This window comes from Sus scrofa, chromosome 1, assembly GCF_054392235.1.
Source record: "Sus scrofa isolate SSC_HxYL_T2T_F1_AM1 chromosome 1, Sscrofa_HxYL_maternal_Yorkshire_Landrace_v2.0, whole genome shotgun sequence".
Taxonomy (NCBI): domain Eukaryota; kingdom Metazoa; phylum Chordata; class Mammalia; order Artiodactyla; family Suidae; genus Sus; species Sus scrofa.
This window is the reverse complement of record NC_139383.1, coordinates 246,974,421-246,992,580: the sequence shown is the minus strand read 5'-3', so window position 1 is coordinate 246,992,580 and position 18,160 is coordinate 246,974,421. Positions and strand designations below refer to the sequence as shown.

Genomic DNA, 18,160 nt, shown 5'->3' with positions numbered 1-18,160 from the left:
TGAATAATGACTTGTCTGCGACCCTGCTCTACAGGAGAAGTGAGGGGAATAAGCATCTTTCTGGCTTTGTCACACCAATTCAGAACAGCTTTCAAGGAAAACCAGGTCAGGTAGTCTACAGTATGAAAATAATCTTACCCATCTTTGTATTTAAGGTTCTGTAGTCTGTAAAACTGTAAAAGTCAGTTTCAAAAGACCATTCTCTAGGGAGTGGGCCCCTTGAGAACACCCAGTATGGGAAGAGTTGATCTCTGGGTGGGCAAAGTCTTAACTAGGTACTACTCTAAAGCTAGAAGGAGGAACCCACATCCACATAGCAATTTCCATTATTCCTTTGGCTGAAGCTTTGCCTACCCAAGGCCTCTTGTGGCCTATCACTCACTATATCTAGAATTCCTCTAGTTTCTCACTGTACCATTCACCCCAAACTTGTAGCTGTCTGGCAGAAGAAAGGGACAGTAAAGAAGGTTCTTGGGCTAGGAGTCTGCAGCCCACTGCCTTGGGCACACCCTTACCCTCCAGTGCATATTTCATGTCTTGGGCAAAGAGTTGCCACATCACTTCTGCGCTGACTTTTCCCACATTCAACTCCTGAGGAAACCTGGATGATGGAAGAAGCCACAGTCAGAGAACAAGGCAAGAGCCATTTGGTTTGACTGATTTCAAGGCTAACATGCCTAGTTGTTGGAGGTCAGATCAAAGAGAGGAAAAGCCTAGGAAACAGGGCTAGGCTCAAAATGGAGAAAAGGGAACCAGGGGTTGGCCATAGGACAAGGAGGGCCAGAGGTTCCCCTCAGGCAAGTGACCCCAGGGGGAGATGATGCCTAGAAGGGAATTGTGGCCAAGAGGAGAAGGGTTGAGGTTGGAAGGCAGGCCCAGACTAAGTAAGATAGTGGAGAAAGGGCAAGGAGGTAGGTATAAGAGGCCCACTTTATTCACAGCAGACAGACACATACACATATGGTCTGGATCCCCTGGGATTCCTATGGTAGCCCTTCCCAGAGATCTCTCACTCCAGGGAGGCTGGCTCAGTCTGGGCAGGGCTCCCCACTATGTTTCCACACCTGTCTCCAGAAACAGTTACCCAGACAGATACAAGGGACAGAGGGACAGACGGACGAACAGGAGGAAGAGGTGGCACTGCAAACACACAGAGATAGGAAAGAAAGAGGCTGTTAGACAGATGGACAAACCAACTACCAAAGAGAGAGAGCCAAGTGAGGTGATACTTACTGGTTCAGAACAAGCGTGTAGGAATTCTTATCTTCCTCTATGATTGATACAATGAGTGTGATGAGTTTGGGCCAGAAATCCAGGTTCCGAATGCTGGGCCCTTGTTCCTCCAGAGGTAACTCCTGATTCTTGTTCGTGAGGAGATGACGATAGACAGTGAGAGTTAGGGGAGAATATGGAGAGTCTTCCTCTCTCTCCTCCATGCCTCCATGCCTCTTCCTATAGAATTAGTGAGCCTTCCTCTTCTATAGCCTGCCTTCTGTAAGACCACTCCTGTTGTTTTATTTAGAGGGGTGACTTTTGGGAGGTCCTTGGACACAAAGAGTCTGTTCCTGAGACCTTCTCTCCCTAGCTCCAGGGTACTGTCTTGTTAAGCTTGGTCAGTCTTGGAGACATAAAGTTGCCTGCCCCACTTCTTCCTTCTCTCAACAGCTATGGGTATAGTGACTTCTCACCTGAGGTAAGCAGCCCTTCCAGGCTAAGGAGGTCTAGTTTCACGTGACCCCCCTGGCAGCCCTTCTCTTCTAGTGGTGGCCCTCCTCTAATATCACCCCTGACCCCACCACATGCATGATATCTCAGCTCTGAGAAGCTCCCTCAAGTGCTGCAGGACCTACATAACAGACCTAGCATGCAGACTGCCCTAATCTTCAGTGAAGCAAAACTTCTCTTAACCCCCTGAATGTCATTAGGAGGGAGAACTGCATCTAGGAAGTTCCTTGCCTAGCTGGATAAGAAAAGGCCTTGTGAAGTTAAGAATGCTCAATGGGGAAAGACAGTCTCTTCAATAAACAGTGTTGGGAAAACTGGATATTTACATGCAAAAGAACGAAACTGCACCCCAATCTTATGTCACCCACAAAAATTAACTCAAAATGGATTAAGGACTTAAAAGACCTGAAACCATAAAACTCCTAGGAAAAAACACATAGAAAAAGCTCCTTGATATTGGTTTTGGTAATTTTTTTTTGATAGGACAACAAAAGCAAAAATCAAAAAGTGGGACTACATCAAACTAAAACGTTTCTTCTTCTTTTTTTTTAAATTAAAGTGTTGTTGATTTACAATGTTGTGCCAATTTCTGCTGCACAGCATAGTGACCCAGTCATGTATATATATATTTCTTGCTTTTACTTTTTCTGCCACTATCTTGGCTCACGCTCTTATAATTTAAGGATCAATTAACTGGTCTTTAATCATTAGTCCAATCCTTCTGCCACTCAGTTGTCAGCGATCTTTCTCGAAGGAGAATCTCAGAGTGTTACTTCCTCCATCCTTGAATAAAGTTCCAGCTCCACAGCTTGAAATATGACCTCTCTCTCAACCTCATATCTAACCACTCCCTTTTGCTGCTGCCTTCACCACACCACTACCACCAATTATTTAGGGTTTATTATATTCCAGGCACTCTAAGAACTTTGCAAACATTATCTCATTTAATCCTCATAACAACGCCATTGAGTAGAAATTATTATCACCTTCATTTTACAGATGAAGAGACTGAAGGACCATGAGGTTCCATGACTTGCCCGAGGTCATGGAGCTATAAATAGCAGAACCAATGTTTGATCCCAGAGAGCTGAACTCTAAAGCCTGAACTGTAACTAACATAATTAAACTGCTTATATTCCTTCAAATTAACAAATTCATTCAAGCTTCTGTCCTCCAAACATTCTATTTCTTCTATTTGGTATCCCCCTCCTCCCTGGCCCCTTTCCTTAGTTAATTTCTACTCGTTACTCAAAATTTGTTAAGTTTTACCTTTTCTGAGAAGTATTCCCTGACGTTCCTGGTCTGGTTAGATGCCTCTCTCTGGGCTCCCAGAGTACCCTCTCATATAGATGTAACAGACAACTACAACTACATCAAAATACAGTAACCAGAAAATAATGAAAAACAGTAAATGTAGTAATTTTCCCCCTGCCTCCACCAAACAGTGAGCTTTCCAAAAGCAAAGATGGGTCTTCATCAGTTTTACATCCCTAGAGCTCTATCTGTTAAATGAATGGATAGATGAATGAACCGATGACCAAAGGTCAGTAGAGGGAAATAAAAGCCATCAAGAGTTTACACTTCAGTACAAACAATGAATAATGAGAAAATGAGGTGAGAGAAAGTGAAAAACAGTCAGCAAAATACAAAGGTTAAAAAAAGTCCCTGAATGGTTTATAAAGTCTCTTTCAAAGCCTAGGTTCATCTGATGCTAGGTAATGGAGACCAAATATTCAGACAGATCCCTGCACAATTCAAAGATAAAAGCTGAGAATAGTGTCTTTCTCCAACCAGAGAGAATCCATAGATGGATGACAGAGCCTTGAGTGTGGCAAGCTAAATCAAAGGCCCCCGGAAAACCTCCCATGGACTTCAAAACCACTGGGAGGTTTTACAGACCTTAAAAGGAGGCAAACATAATGATAGCGCCTGTACAGAAAGCACATGTGACAATGAGAGGAGGCAGTATGAACAAGATTTTAGTGTTTACTAAGGTACTGCTAGGAAGCATTCCAAATTGGATGTATTCACCAAAGGATAAATGTCCAAGAGGATGAGGCTGTCCTCCCACCATCTTCATTCCAAATCTTACAGCCTTTCAAGGTCTATCTCAAAGGTCCTTGTTTCATGTAGCTTTTCCCATGATCTGATCAAGAGTGATTTCTTCCTCCTTCAGTTTTATCCCCTTTTCAAGGCCCTTCTAACAGACTTTGGTTAAGAGTTATACATATGCTCATGAGACTGTGAACTAACTGAAGGAGCACTATGCTTCCTCAGAGCTGGCCTAAAACAAACATTCAATACTATCTGTTGAACCGAAGGGAATCTACTCTGCAAATGTATGGTTGGCAAGACATTCCTAAGATAGGAACTGTAACTGAGTAATTAGATCCAGAAGAAAGTCCTGGCTTGAAATAAGAAAAAAAAAAAAAAAAAAAAAAAAAAAACAGCATCAGAAAGATCTAGAAAAACATACAAAGTCATCAGGTACTGAGTTAGGATGCCAGCCTAAGCCAGATAAAGCAGCTCAGCCTCACAGAAGGACAGAGTCAGCCTTGATAGTCAGCTGATGAAGAGATCTCAGACCACGCAGTGCAGAGAAAAGTGCTCAGAGGGAAAAGTTAAACATCCATAAGCCAGTAAGTAGTTCAGATCTCAGGAGAAAGAAAGGAGCCTGGAACATAGAGCATTCACCTAAGTTTCATCCACAAATTTCTTACATGGTGTAGATGGTCCTGACTCCACGATTCAGTCACTCTTAAGAACACTGACTTTGTCTTGAGCTCCCTTCTAACATGACCACAGCAAAGGAAAGCCAAGGCTCCAAGAACCACTAGCAGCTGGCTCCACCTGACCCTGAACCTCTTACCAGCTGGTACTGGCGGCTGTACAAGTCATGGCAGTTGTTGAAGATATACTCATATGTTGAGTTCAAACAGGCCTTCACACAATCCTTTACCACCTGGCTGGCTCGAGGAGGGCTCTGTAGTTCTTGCACCTGCCAATCAATGAAAAAAAAAATATGGGTCCAGGGTCCTGCTCACCTGGGTGACACCTCCTCCTAAAATCCCCCCAAACTATTCTAGATTCCTTCATTCATCTACAGGTCCTTGGATCTTGCCCTGGGATGAAATTATCAGGGTAGCTGATGAGGAGAACTGCCTAGCCCATTCTTGTTGATCTATGGTCTTCTTGGAAATGATGCAGAAATAGATATGGAAATGTGGGCTCAGAGATGATAAATCCTATAGCCTGTAGGCTATTCCCAACAATTCTTATTCTTCATGTCCCTGTGGCCAGGTTTCCAGCCTAGGACTACCCAGCCCAGTTCATCTCTTACCTTCATTCTGAAGAAAGTAATGCTGGTGAGCAAATCCACCGTGGATTTTAAGTCCTGAAGCCGCTCAGGGCTTCCAGCAGGGAAATTATTCTGTTGCAAATCAAGCAAATGTAAGAAAGTAACAGAGGAATATGCAAGCATTCCCTGCCAAAAGCAGGAAATCAGAATCTTCCCTAACTGCTACCCACTAGTTGAGTTGAACAAAAAAGCTGTAAGACTACAGGTCTCCCTCTCTTCTCCACTGACACAGGCCCTTGCCAAAAGTAGGGGTTAATAATCCCTGGCCCAGAAAGCAATACATTTCTACCCCAAACCCTACTTTCCATGCACTGTGTGAGCATCTGCACAGATGAACACACACACACACACAAAGACACAGACAGACACACATTTTTTTTTCTTGGGTGAAGAGTCTTACACCCAAACAGTGAGTTCTTTCAAAGTTACAATCTAACTGTATATCATGGAATATAAGTGGAGCCACACTGCAGATGAGACTGGGATCCAGGACTTTCCATACAGTGGACTCCAGTTATTCTACTGCTCTGGATCCAGCAGATGGCAAAGCTCTGAGCAGAACTGCTTTTGGAGTGAGTTCTTTAGTTCTTCCCACCATGCCTCACTTCATTCCCTTTGGCATGAGTTTTAGGAGGAAGTTGCCAAAGAGAGCTTAAGAAAGATGCTGTGCCACTCTCCATTTTAAGGATTACTTTTTTAAACCTTCAAATGGCTACTTATATGCCAGATATAAGATATACAGTCAACTCTCCATTATTCATGCAAATAGAGGGCACGGAAAGTGCAGATAATTAAAATTTCACTTCTTTTTTACTTTGAGGTTGTTTTTATACTTACTTTTTAATGTGAGTATATTGCCTGTTCTGGAAATTCACAACACTTTAAAGCAAGTAATGAAGTCATTCTAATAAGGACTAACTTAGGAAGACTGAAAAACTGCCCATTTCCCTGTCCTGTCTTAGGCATCCACCCTCCTACTATATCTCTTTCCTTTCTCTGTCCTAGAAACAGACATGACATCCTCTACAAATTACTTGCCCAAACCAAGCTACCCTCTCTCTCCCCTTAGCCTGATTTTCCTACCTATCCTGGAAAATGAGAATATGGAAAGATGCAAGAAAGAAATGTAATTATTTAATTTTTAAAGGGGTATTTCTGAAAGAGATTATCCTTAGGAGATTCCCTGATGAGAATGTCATCAGAGTCTGTGGCAGGGTGACATAAATGGGCTTAGAAAGCCAACTATCTATAAAAAGCAGCCTCATCTGCTACTATTTATATACTGCATGATCCTTGGACTTACAAGAGTAACAGGTGTCAGTGACAATGGTCATATACATGGGTGTGACGACACAGACCAATTTTCCTTGCCTTTGACTTTTATAGTCATGATTGGCCCAGAGTCTCTCTAGACTGAGCTTGATATTACCCTTTATCCCACCCCACTGCTATGTCTTCACTCACCCTGTATGTAGAGAGGTCAATCCTCAGTGAGTTGTGCAGCTGGTCCAGTAGTTTTACAAATCTCTCTTTCTGAAGGTGGTAAAAAAATAATGAGCAAGAGAGAAATAATCTGTTTCTAAGCCCCCTTAACTGTAGCAAAAACACAACCATCTCTGGGTGAGGAGGAGGCACTGAGTTGGGGACATGTCCTGTCCCGTATTTGCCCATGAGAAAACAATGAAAGGAAAAATGGAATAGGTTGCTCCTGTTCCATCTCTTAGCAGCTGTCTCAGACTGAGGGATCTCACATTGGTGAGAGGAAAGCAAATCTCTGGCGGGGGATAGAGCTTTCTATACGAATCAAGAGGAGATGACCAGTGCATCTCCATCCCTTTGGGACACTAATCATCTTAGTCAGATAAAAGGAAACTCCAAACACTGTCTCCAACTTGTTCCTGAGTCTATGGTGCCATGACTTATCTTGGGATAGCTCTTAACAGTTAAACAGCTACAGTCTAGCAATGATGATGGGGTGGGGGGCGGGGAGAAACAGTGATGCATTTGGAAGGTGATCAGGCAGACACAAGGGTGTTTCTCTTTAAACCACACTCCACATTATTTCCCTTAGTTCATGCCTTTTAATGTCAAAATAAACAACAAACACTACTTTAATGGTCTATTTTTTATAGAAAAGGTATAATTAAATGTGTAATCATGTTCCTGTAGGCTGTTGGCATAGCACTCCTAGAATTCATATAATGATAACATTATATATATAATTAGATTTTAAGTCAGTATGTAATGGGATGAGACAGAATGGACCATGTATCTGACTGGCTTAATCAATGATACTAATTCCTCTACAGAAAAATTATTAACAACATCAAAAAAGTGGTTAGTACCAAAACACAGGACTCAGAGATCCAGTAGATTTGAAAGTATTAGTAATTTGATCCCTAATGAAGTATTCTGTGCAGTGGGTCAGAGATATTTCATCCAGTTTATACTGAACTTATGTCAGGTAACATTATGAGTAATGATTCAACTTTTCAAGTACCTTAACGACACGAGGGCATACTTTGGATCAGGAAAACAGTCCAGACACTAGAAAGGGAGAGGCTCAGGTACACACTGGTTATTTTTGCTCAGACATCAGTCTCATATGAACTTAAGTGGTATGAATCTTTCAGAGGGAGACAGAATAATATTAAGTACGTTCCTTTGTGAATCTGCAAGACTGAGGAACATGGTGACTTAACCAAATTGTTGGCCCAGAGGAGTTCTCCCTGAGTCCAGGTGGTGCCACCCACCTCCTTGCCCTGCCAAACCACAGTGGTGCTATTCCACCTTCTTTCATTTATCTATGTCTGAGGAGAGTCTATTAGTATAGTCTAAATACCCATAAGGAAACAAGGTCATTATCTGTTGGCAGCTATCTGAATTTTAAGCATATCAGCTCTACAGTACTAACTGAAAAACCCAACTTTGTTCATTGAGAACAAGCAGGTAACATGTTTTTTACATTACACTCACCCCAAAGTTGGAGGCTGCAAAGCGATCAGATGCAGAGACATTGGTGGAGGCGGTTGTATGGGCGTAGTAGGCATTGATGTTAGCCAGTAAGGTGCTCATCACTGCTGGCACACCAGGACACATGTACTTGGAGGACAAACATGCAAAGTGCCTGAAAAACAGCACCCCAAGCCTTAAAGACTTTTTCAGGGTTTGCAGGAAAAGCCAAGTAATCAAAATATCTCATTCAGATGTACGAAGCTTCCAATCACCTTGGCATACCAGGACTTTCATAATTTATTCACTGAAATATACATTCAATGAACATCTACCATGTGCCAGGGCCTGTGCCAAGTGCTAGAATCCAAAAAGGTGATAGCCTGGCAGAGAAAGCAAGTGTTGGAAAGTAAATCAATAATCCAAGGTATGCTATGCAAAAATTTTATGGCAATATACAGGAAGATCACCTAAATCAGAATGGCTGGGGGCTAGAAGGGATGAGAAAAAAAGCAAGTTGCGGCATAGGTCGCAGATGCGGCTTGGATCCTGCGTTGCTGTGGCTGTGGTGTAGGCTTGCAGCTGCAGTTTGATCCCTAGCCTGGGAACTTGCATAGGCCACTGGTGAGGCCTAACAAAGGGGGTTAAAAAAGAAGCAATGAAGCACTAAACAGAAAGGGGAAACATTAAGAGCACAGACTCTAGAGCCAGATTTTGTGATTGCATCTTAGCTCCACACTCAGTAACCTTGGAAAACTTAAACTTCTTTATGTCTCAGTTGTTTTACCTGTAAAATGGGAATAATAATGATACTCACCTCATAGGGTGGATATGAGGATTAAGTGAGTTAACATTCATAAATTACTTAGACCAGTGTCTGACACATAAGGAAATAGTACACACGAGTTGCTGGTGCTGTTATTATCATCATTATTACCAAGCTATTGCAATACTGATAGATTAAAAACATTTTTAGGAGGTAGAAAGAATCTAGAGATTTTAGATGCTGGTACTGAGAAAGAAAAGTTTAGGCTACTCCTAAATTTCTGTTTGGACAACTGTGTAGTAAATCGTTCCATTTACTAAAACAGGGAATATAGAAAGAACAGATTTGGTGGAGATAGTGTTGATTTGGATCTTGGTCATGTTGAATTTGCGGTGCCCATGGGAATATCCAGGAAGATGAAAATGGAGCTGAAACTCAGGAAAAGATCTGATCTGGAGAAAGAGATCTGGGAGTCCTAAACCTAGAAGTAGTGGCTGAGGTCACAGGCTTGAGTAAGATCAAACAGGAAGAGTGAATAGAGTAAGAATGGCATAGAGGCCATTTTCCAACCTCATTCCTCAACCTGTTTCTTCCATCTACACCATACTTCTTATAATTCTTTCAAAAGTCTATGCCCCGTTGCATCTTCACATCTCTGCACATGCCTTACCAGAAATGCCCTCCATCCTTTTCTGTATTTTGAGTGTCAACTCTTCAATGCCTTCCCTCATAGGTCTTCCCTAAAATTCAAATACTCTCAAAACACACTGTGATTATTTCTTCCACAGCATTTACCAAATTATATGGTAATTATTTGTTTACTGGTCTGTCTTTCCTGCTAGACTGAGTTCCCAAAGCAGAGAGGCCCCATCTTAGTCTTCTTTGTGTTCTCAGCATGAAGAGCAATGTATGACACATGGAAGGAACTCAGTAAAATTTTGTATGATAAATGAAGCACAGCCATGGCACTAGCTACCCTCTGCTTACCTCATGCCACTTCCTGCGTAGAGCTCTAGTGGCAGCCTCTCCAATACACAAGCTATACCTCTTTTCATAGCAGGTAGGAATTTCCTTTATAGGAGTCTAGGTCAACTCCAGACACAGCTGCTTTCCCTACAGTTCAGTGCCCTTTCCAAGGTCAGTCTGTGAGTGCTTGTCTGTCACACACACATATACATGAGCACACATGCCCCGTCTGCTCAGGCCTGTGATGTTTGGGCAAGGTTGTCCTTGCATACCCTCCGTTTTCCTTCTTACCTGTGAACTCCGTGGCAGGCAAACAAAAACCTTCTCCCTGAGTTACCGATTAACACATTCCCTATATAAATACATCCTCTTAGCCTGGTGGCACAGATCCACCCCATCCAGCTCAAAAAGGAAAGCAATCAACCACCGTATACCACCCCACTAAGGACCTGTCCGCCCCATCAGTGTGCCTTCATTAGCTATTCCAAGGGTTGGTAATCATTTCCTAGAGCCCGGGGGAGCCTTACGTCATGGCCTGATATATAGACTCGATGCCATAGCGCATGGCAAATTCATCCACAATTTCTTGGGCAGTCTCATCAAAGTACACTTTCCATGCATCATCTCCTCGAGCCTCAGGGATCTGGACTCCTCCACTGCCCTGAATGTCTGTGAGGTAATGGAAGAGGTTCTGTAGGAGACAGAGTAAAATATATATTGATATTAAAGAGTTATATATATGTTTATAAAAGCCTGCTGGTAAAACCCAGGAGAATGTGAATAGGGTCCCACAGAAATTCTGTCCTTCGAATCATTGCTCAGTAATTCCTATGGTCCCAATAGGTTGTTCTCACAATGGTAAAAGAGAACTGAGCTTGAGGTTGTTACTTGGGCTGTCCAGGGTAGCAGAGTGAGTCAAGGATAAAAAAATAAATAAAAATGGGCTCCAGATCTTCAACCACCTAGCAATCCTACTTACTGCCAAAGACCTCTCCCAACATTGCTTTCTGGTGCCCAATCTACCAAGGTCTGACTCACCTCATGGAGACATGTATACTGGACATGATACGGGGCTACCTTCTCCTCCCCTTTGATCTCCACATTGATTTGCAGTCGGATAGCCCCTGAGACGGCTGATTTGTCTGTCCTCTTCTCTAGGAAGGAAAGAAAACTGGAGGTTGACACCAATGCAACCACAGACAGTATAGACAGCCCCCATTCTAACTTAACCCAAGGAAAAGGAGGCATTGGCCCAAGTGTTCATCTAACAGGTGAACGCCTTCCAGTCCACAAATATCCCAGAACTGTTTGGGTGGGAAAACAGTAGTGCCCTCAGGGCTAAAGGGATTAAGGATGAGTATGAAGATGAAAGGGCCTTCTGAAACATGGAAAATATGCAGCTGGAGTGAGTTGCAGACATCCCCCTCCTCTGTCCCCTGTCTCTATTCATGGCCAGTTCTCTGCAGGTAAGGCATACTCTGTAGAGAAGTATGCTTTGGGGACTGAGTGGTGGTTTTGATGAACAGGATTTTCCCCAGGTTCTCCATTCATGCTCTCCTTTACTAAACTCTTTCTCTGGTCCTGCTTCCTCACCCAAGTTGTACCAGACGTCCATCTCGCCACTCAGTGTTCGAACCTCGATGATGGTTTGGCCAAGGAAATCATCAGACTCTCGCTTTAGCCGTTGCTTTACTCTTGACTTGATGTCATCATCCTCATCCCACACACGTACCTTAATGCGGTCGGAAGAGTTGTGGCATTCACTGTGAGAGAATTAGGCAAGCTCTGTTATGAGCAGACCCAGCAACCCCCACTCTTATTACTTTCAATTCCCTCCCAAATCTCTATCAGCAGCACTTGAGGCCCTGCAAAGGAAGAGAAGAAGCCAAAGAACAATGGTACTCAGGTCCCAAATGAGTCAGGCTATCCCAGCAAATGGCTCTTCATTCCTCAGCCTGGGTGCCTCTCTATGTACCATTATCCAGTCCTTATTGCCCTGGGACAAAAGGGGAGGGAGAGGAATAATTAGGGCCAATTCTGATTTCCTGTGCAGCTAGCTGTATCAACAACACCAACAGAAAACTGTCAGACAGATGCCACAGAGTCCTAGAAAGCAACTGCTAACCAAAATTCTATATATGAAAGGTATTAAATGCTTACAGTAAGTCCATCTGTTCATATCTGCTTTCTACCTAACTCCTCCATCTATCTAAGAATGTGCTTGGGTGAACTTCCATCATTCTTTAAAATTCACTTGAATTGTCATTTCCTTTATGATGTATCCTTTGGAGAAGGTAGTTTGCCTAGGCGCCTCTCTCACACTCTCCTTCAGCAATTGCTTTCTGGATCCCTCCCTGTTGCCTTATCCAAACGTTGTATTTGGCAGAATTTGCTGCTCCTTACCCTATGTTCTCATAATATCTTTGCACATTCTGTTAAAATATTATAGCATAACTACTGGTCTACTGAAAGATAACAGACAAGTCATCAATAAGCCTCTTAAAGATAGGGATTGCCCTTCTTTAAAAGTTTATTTTTCTTATTGCAGTATAGTTGATTTACAATGTGTTAGTGTCTGGTGAACAGCAGGATATTGAATATAGTTCCCCGTGCTACACAGTAGGACCTTGCTTATCTATGCTAAATGTAACACTTTGCATTTGCTAATCCCAAACTCCCAAAACAACCCTGCCCAACCCCCTTCTCAAACCAGGGATTGTTTTACACCTCTAGATACATTTTATCATGTATAGTGTCTTATACAGAATACAAATTGCTTATTAAATGGATATAAAAGCAGGTAAAATTGACTATAGAGCCAACTGATTTAGAATTAATCATAATAAGTATTTAAGCAGGAACCATTCAGATCCTTGAAAAGCAAGTGCTCCCCTCAGTAATCATCACTTCTAGATCAGAGGCTGATTTCACTAGGCCCTAACTGCTTTCCCTAGTCCTCTTCCAAGGAGCCGAGAGAAGAAGGTCTGTACATAAGCAACCTGCTATAGCTGATTCAGACTCAAAGTCCTGGTCATGGGTATTAGGGGTATGACAAAGCATCTGGATGCACCAGACATCAGTTCAAGTCTTAGGCTAGTGCTTGTCATTTTTCAACAACCATTCCTAATTGTCATATGAAATCGTTTATTTAAAAAGTGAGTTAATGGATAAAGGAGTAGGGTGTGGGAGTTCCCATTTCGGCACAGCAGAAAAGAATCCGACTAGTATCCATGAGGATGTGGGTTCCATCCCTGGTCTCCCTCAGTGGATTAAGGATCTGGCATTGCCATAAGCTTTGGTGTAGGTAGCAGCTACCGCTTGTATCCTGCATTGCTATGGCTGTGGCGTATGCTGGCAGCTGTAGCTCCAATTTGACCCCTAGCCTGGGAACGTACATCCATGTGCTGCAGGTGTGGCCCTAAAAAGCAAAAAAAAAAAAAGGAGTAAGGAATGGAAGCTGAGGCACAAAGAAAAAGCAGAGCCCTTATGGGAAATGGAAAATTCTCAAATTTCCGATTTCTATCTTTGAATTAGCCAGCTGTAGGACAAGGATGTTTCCTCCCCATTCCCTAGAAGAAACTAATCCTTCCTAGGCAGAAGAGCAGTGCTGGGAGGCACACAATTGGGTGGGCAGTCCCTGCTTCTGTCACTCAGCAGTAAGAAATCTTTCTAGCACTAGAAAAAGCAGTTTGGTGTACCCAGGGACCCCTTTAATAGCCCTAGTTAGGATAGGGCTTGGGTACAATAACCCTGATACAAGAGTCTACAAGAAGAATGCCAGAGAAAGAATAGGCACTGCCCAAGTGCTGCATGTGACAAAAGGGTTTCCTCCACTGCCTCTGCTTCATTCCTCTTAGAGCTCAAGCTTCGAACAACAGGATTTAACCCTGCTCCCAAAATATACGCAAATCTTAGGTAAGACAAAGCCCACCATGACTTACAAATGGAACTTCTCCTCCCAAACAGGATTTAGGTTCCCAAAAATGGTCTTGGTACGCTTCTTGGTTTTGCCCACTTGCACAGTCACATAAGGGTCACTGGATCCTGTCTTGTCCTTGGCCTGCAGGCCCTGGGCACACACCACTGCAACCCAAACACACACAGAAGGAGGTTTCAGAGTACATTCCAGAAGTCATAAGCCCTCCAAAGAACAACTCACATGTTTCCCATCTCAGAGCAGCCTCTATCTCCTCTTTATACAGGAGCAGATTTCAACACTCCTCCACATTTATCCTTAGTCCTAAGCCACAAGCCTTTCTCTCAAAGCCTAGCCCAAGAATCTTACCACCCCACCAGAGCCCTAACTGATCACTTACCCCTACAGGTCCTTACATAGTCTGATACATGCATGCTTCAGCCATATCCACCCAGTTAGCAAGCTACAGGTCAACTATACCCTGGTCTGCCTTCTTCTGAGCTCCCATCCACAGCTCTTATAATATCAAACTGTTCAAGTCTATAATATCAGATTGTTACCAAATCCTTATATTAGCCTTGTATTAAGTATTCATACTCTTTTAAGGTACAGTCTTGCCTCTCCCAGCACCCTCTGGTGTCAGGGTCTAGGAGAGGAGGAGTGATGAATAATGAGGCCCTCCACCTTCCCTCATTCTGTGTGCCCTTTCTCCCCAGTCCCAGCTCCCTCACACTCAGGATGCTTCTTCCCCAGGCTCCTCCCCATAGTTTCCCTAAAACTCTGGCCTGCTCACCAGTGATGGTAATCTTGGCCGACCATTTGGAGGTGCCATCCAGCACACTCTGCTTCACTGTTTTCATCTGTTGCACATGGGCAACTTTGCTCACACTGAAGACATCCCGGATGACTTCAAAGATCTCTGGTTTATTCCGCTCTCGGATCTTCATGCGGTCCTTCATGGCCATGATAATGTTCTGGGTCCGGTCCTCAGCGCCATGTTTAGAGCTCTTTTCTGCAGCCCCTGCAGGATAGCCAGAGATAGAAAGTAGGGTAACCAACAGGCCACCTACCAGATAAAATGTGGCTGAGGAATGGGGCCAAAATATCACAATGGGCATCCCAGTTTTCAGGGAGGGGTGGTGGGTGGGCATAACAACTCCACCAATCTCATCCAACTGCCAAGCCATAATACAGATCTCAGAATTCATCACAGCACACAGTTGAGTTCTGCCCCATAGCTCCAGTGCCTTCAATCTCAGCAAAGAGTGTGGTATGGTGGGAAAAGCATGGCCTTTGGAATCAGACAGACTTGGGTTCAAATCCTGACTCTACCACTACTTGCTTGGTAGACAGACTTCTAAGAGGAGGAAATGGCACTTATCTCTCAGGATCTGTAATAAGCATTATATTAGATAGCATACGAAAAGCATCTAGCCCAGTGCCTGGCATCTAGCGTTGGGCTAGATACTTCATTTACTGAACAATAAATGGCCCTATTATTGTTACCATCATTATTATTATCCAAGGGTCATTTCCACCAGCCATGACCACAGCCAGCTCATCTCAGAGGTGAGTAAGCTTTCTCTGCTGTCTTAAGGATTATGGCAGAACACAGACTCCTCCAGCGTATTTCACCAACCAGGCTTCTTAGAGCAGAGGACCTATCCTTCCTTTACTGGTCTTGCAGACTGGCTCTTAACCGCTCTCCAGTCTCCAAAGGTTTAAGCCTTTATTACAAAACTTGGAGCAAAAAAAGGACAGTCAATATATGCATCCTAACCCTGGGAGGAGGGAAAGCAGGTTTCTTGCCCAGGGAAGCCTACAGCAGGGCATTTGGTTCCACCATGTACTTTAAAGAAGCCCTAGGCAGGAGATATTTTCTGATAAATAACAAATGCCCCAGGCTACACCCTACTCTTGCCATTTAGCATATCCCATGTAATGCTGTTTCCCTGGATGGGGACCTATGAAAGGAGAAGATGGACATCCTAGCTATAGAGCAGGATTTCAGAGTTTTCCATTACGCAACCTATGAAGCCAGCTGCTAGCTCTTAGCAATTAAAGCAGGAGCCTACTCGTCCCTGGCTTGTCACTCCCTCATGATGGATTTGGTCAAAGTCATCACCAGCATCCATCTCTACTGCTATGTGCTGGTTGTCTCTTCATGTCTACCATGCCACTAGCACCAATGTAGGGTTCTTCAAAGAAAGACATTTTAAGTGAACAATTCCTCGAAGACTGGGCCTGTTTTATGTCACATATCTTTCCTTGGGAGAGTCAAGTGCTTGTGGGTGTAAAGGGGACCTTTCTTTCTTCTACCACAATCATTGAAGCATTCATTGCTATGGCTTGGCTCTGAGTAACACCTGGAAGGGGCAAGAAAATACTTTTCCACATCCCCTATGCCTGCTCTTCCTGGGGTCTAGCCACAGTAGTGCGAGTCAAGCAGGATGGAGTAAGGAGACAAGAACTTGGAGTGCTACCACCTCCTGTGACAGAGACTTGTTGCTTTTTCTGCTCCTGTTCCCTCTACCGTGGCAGAACAAGTCACGTATTTAACAAGGGCCTTGGGAGTCTGGCACATTCTCCTTCTGGACCTCTGCCTGATCCATTTGAAACTTCTGTTCTTGGCACTGTTGTCTAAAAGCTCAATCTGTAAGCAGGGAATACATGTCATCTTCCCTGAGTCCTAGGGTCTAAACCTCAGGAGGTTCCTCTGTGAGGACTAGAGCCTCACAGAACTCTCTCCTCATTAGTTTGAGTCCCCGAATAACACAGCTCTACTCATTTGGGCAGTATGTCCACAGCGCCATAAAAAGCTCAATGAATTTTTCCTAAATGTGCTAAATGTAGGTGTTCTACAAGGACTCTTATTTGTTTTTGTTTTGTTTTGTTTTGCTTTTCAGGGCCACACTCGAGGCATATGGAGGTTTCCAGGCTAGGGGTCAAACTGGAGCTACAGCTGCAGGCCTACACCACAGCCACAGCAACGTCAGACCTGAGCTGTGTCTGCAACCCACACCACAGCTCACGGCAACGCCAGATCCTTAGCCCACTGAGTAAGGTCAGGGATCGAACCCACAACGTCATGGTTCCTAGTCAGATTCATTTCCACTGCGCCACGACAGGAACTCCATTTTTTTTTTGTTTTTGTGGTTTTTTTGTTTTTTTGTTTTTTTTTTGTTTTTTTTTTTTGGTTGCTGTTGTTATTTGGAAAGGCAATGCCTCTTAACTCAGGATGCTACTTTCTCTAAAAAGGAAAGAACTTCAGAATCAGGCAGATTGGAGGAATGATGATCTAGCCATCCTAGCTCTTTGTTGCAACTATTCTGCTGCCCATGCTCCCCACCCATCATCCCACAGGGGCACTCACGCTGCAGGCAGTCGGCATTGAGCAGGTCCTGGCACTTCTCATGGCACTTGACTCCACATTCGCTGCAGCGCATGCCCTGCCGGGCAATACCCCAGAGCAGGCCTTCACACTCATAGCAGTAGGTCGGGGTAGTGGCTGTCCAGACTTCAAAGTTGTGGGGTGTGGTGCATGAGATGGGATAGATTAAGGCCTGCAGGGTTTTCTTATACACATGGGATTTCTGAAAGACACATATTCCAGCCCCCACCAGTGACTTTAGCACTCTTCTGGGAGATACCAGAACTAAGACCCTTGCAGGGCTACCAAAACCCTGATTTCTCCTCTGGCAGTTGAGAAGATGCTTTGGTGTGGCCCAGCCCATAGCTCAGCCTGGCAGAAAGAAGCCCCCAATAGCATATGCCCTGGTCATCCAAGATACGTCTGACCTGAATGCTAGTCAGCATTCAGGCTTCTTAGGGAAACAAAGGGTACTAGGCTCACCATAAAATCCTGACATCAGTGGTCACATACTCCAAGATGCAATTTAGGTTTATCCTTGATCTGGATCCTTGCCTCTCCCAGTGTGCAAAACTAAGACGTGATGCTATCTACACATTTCATTATCAACATGTGCCCAACACTTTTGAATTCCCAATAAGTATGGCTATGTAGATGATCACTGGGCCATAGGCCAATGGACTCATGAAAGCCCATGGGTCACTTACCAGCTCTTCATCCTTGAGAGAGGTACGTGTAGCCATTGCAGAAGTAATCCCTGCCTTCCGGGACTGGACCAATGACTGTGAGAGAAGACTTACTGTCAGCTCTGGCTACCACCAAGGGCTGGGCAAAGTCCTGGGAAGGGAGTTTCAGTAACCAAAGCTATTTCATGATAATTTACTACCTTCTCTCTCTCTCTCTCTCTCTCTCTCTCTCTTTTTTTTTTTTTTTTTACTGTTATTCACAGGGGACTGCCCATGGATAATAGGTAACAAGCACCCAAGATTAAGATCAAAACCCATGGCCCTGAAGGAACTATTCTAACAATGTCAGAACAGCACTTCTGTCAGGGATGTATCATCCAAAGAGTTTCTCTTTTCTTAAATATTTTTAGGTATCTGACCC

The 18,160-nt window shown here is 43.8% G+C and overlaps 1 protein-coding gene across 1 annotated transcript in view; it reads right to left on the bottom strand.

Annotated features, from left to right (window-relative positions):
* Window positions 1-18,160, bottom strand: part of UNC13B (unc-13 homolog B) — a 239,668-nt gene that overhangs the window by 14,095 nt on the left and 207,413 nt on the right. The window contains 13 exon segments of the mRNA NM_001435262.1: window positions 516-601; window positions 1,234-1,361; window positions 4,595-4,723; window positions 5,066-5,155; window positions 6,548-6,616; window positions 8,060-8,210; window positions 10,295-10,458; window positions 10,806-10,921; window positions 11,361-11,530; window positions 13,709-13,850; window positions 14,477-14,704; window positions 17,057-17,276; window positions 17,761-17,835. Coding sequence (NP_001422191.1) covers window positions 516-601; window positions 1,234-1,361; window positions 4,595-4,723; window positions 5,066-5,155; window positions 6,548-6,616; window positions 8,060-8,210; window positions 10,295-10,458; window positions 10,806-10,921; window positions 11,361-11,530; window positions 13,709-13,850; window positions 14,477-14,704; window positions 17,057-17,276; window positions 17,761-17,835 — 1,768 coding nt within the window.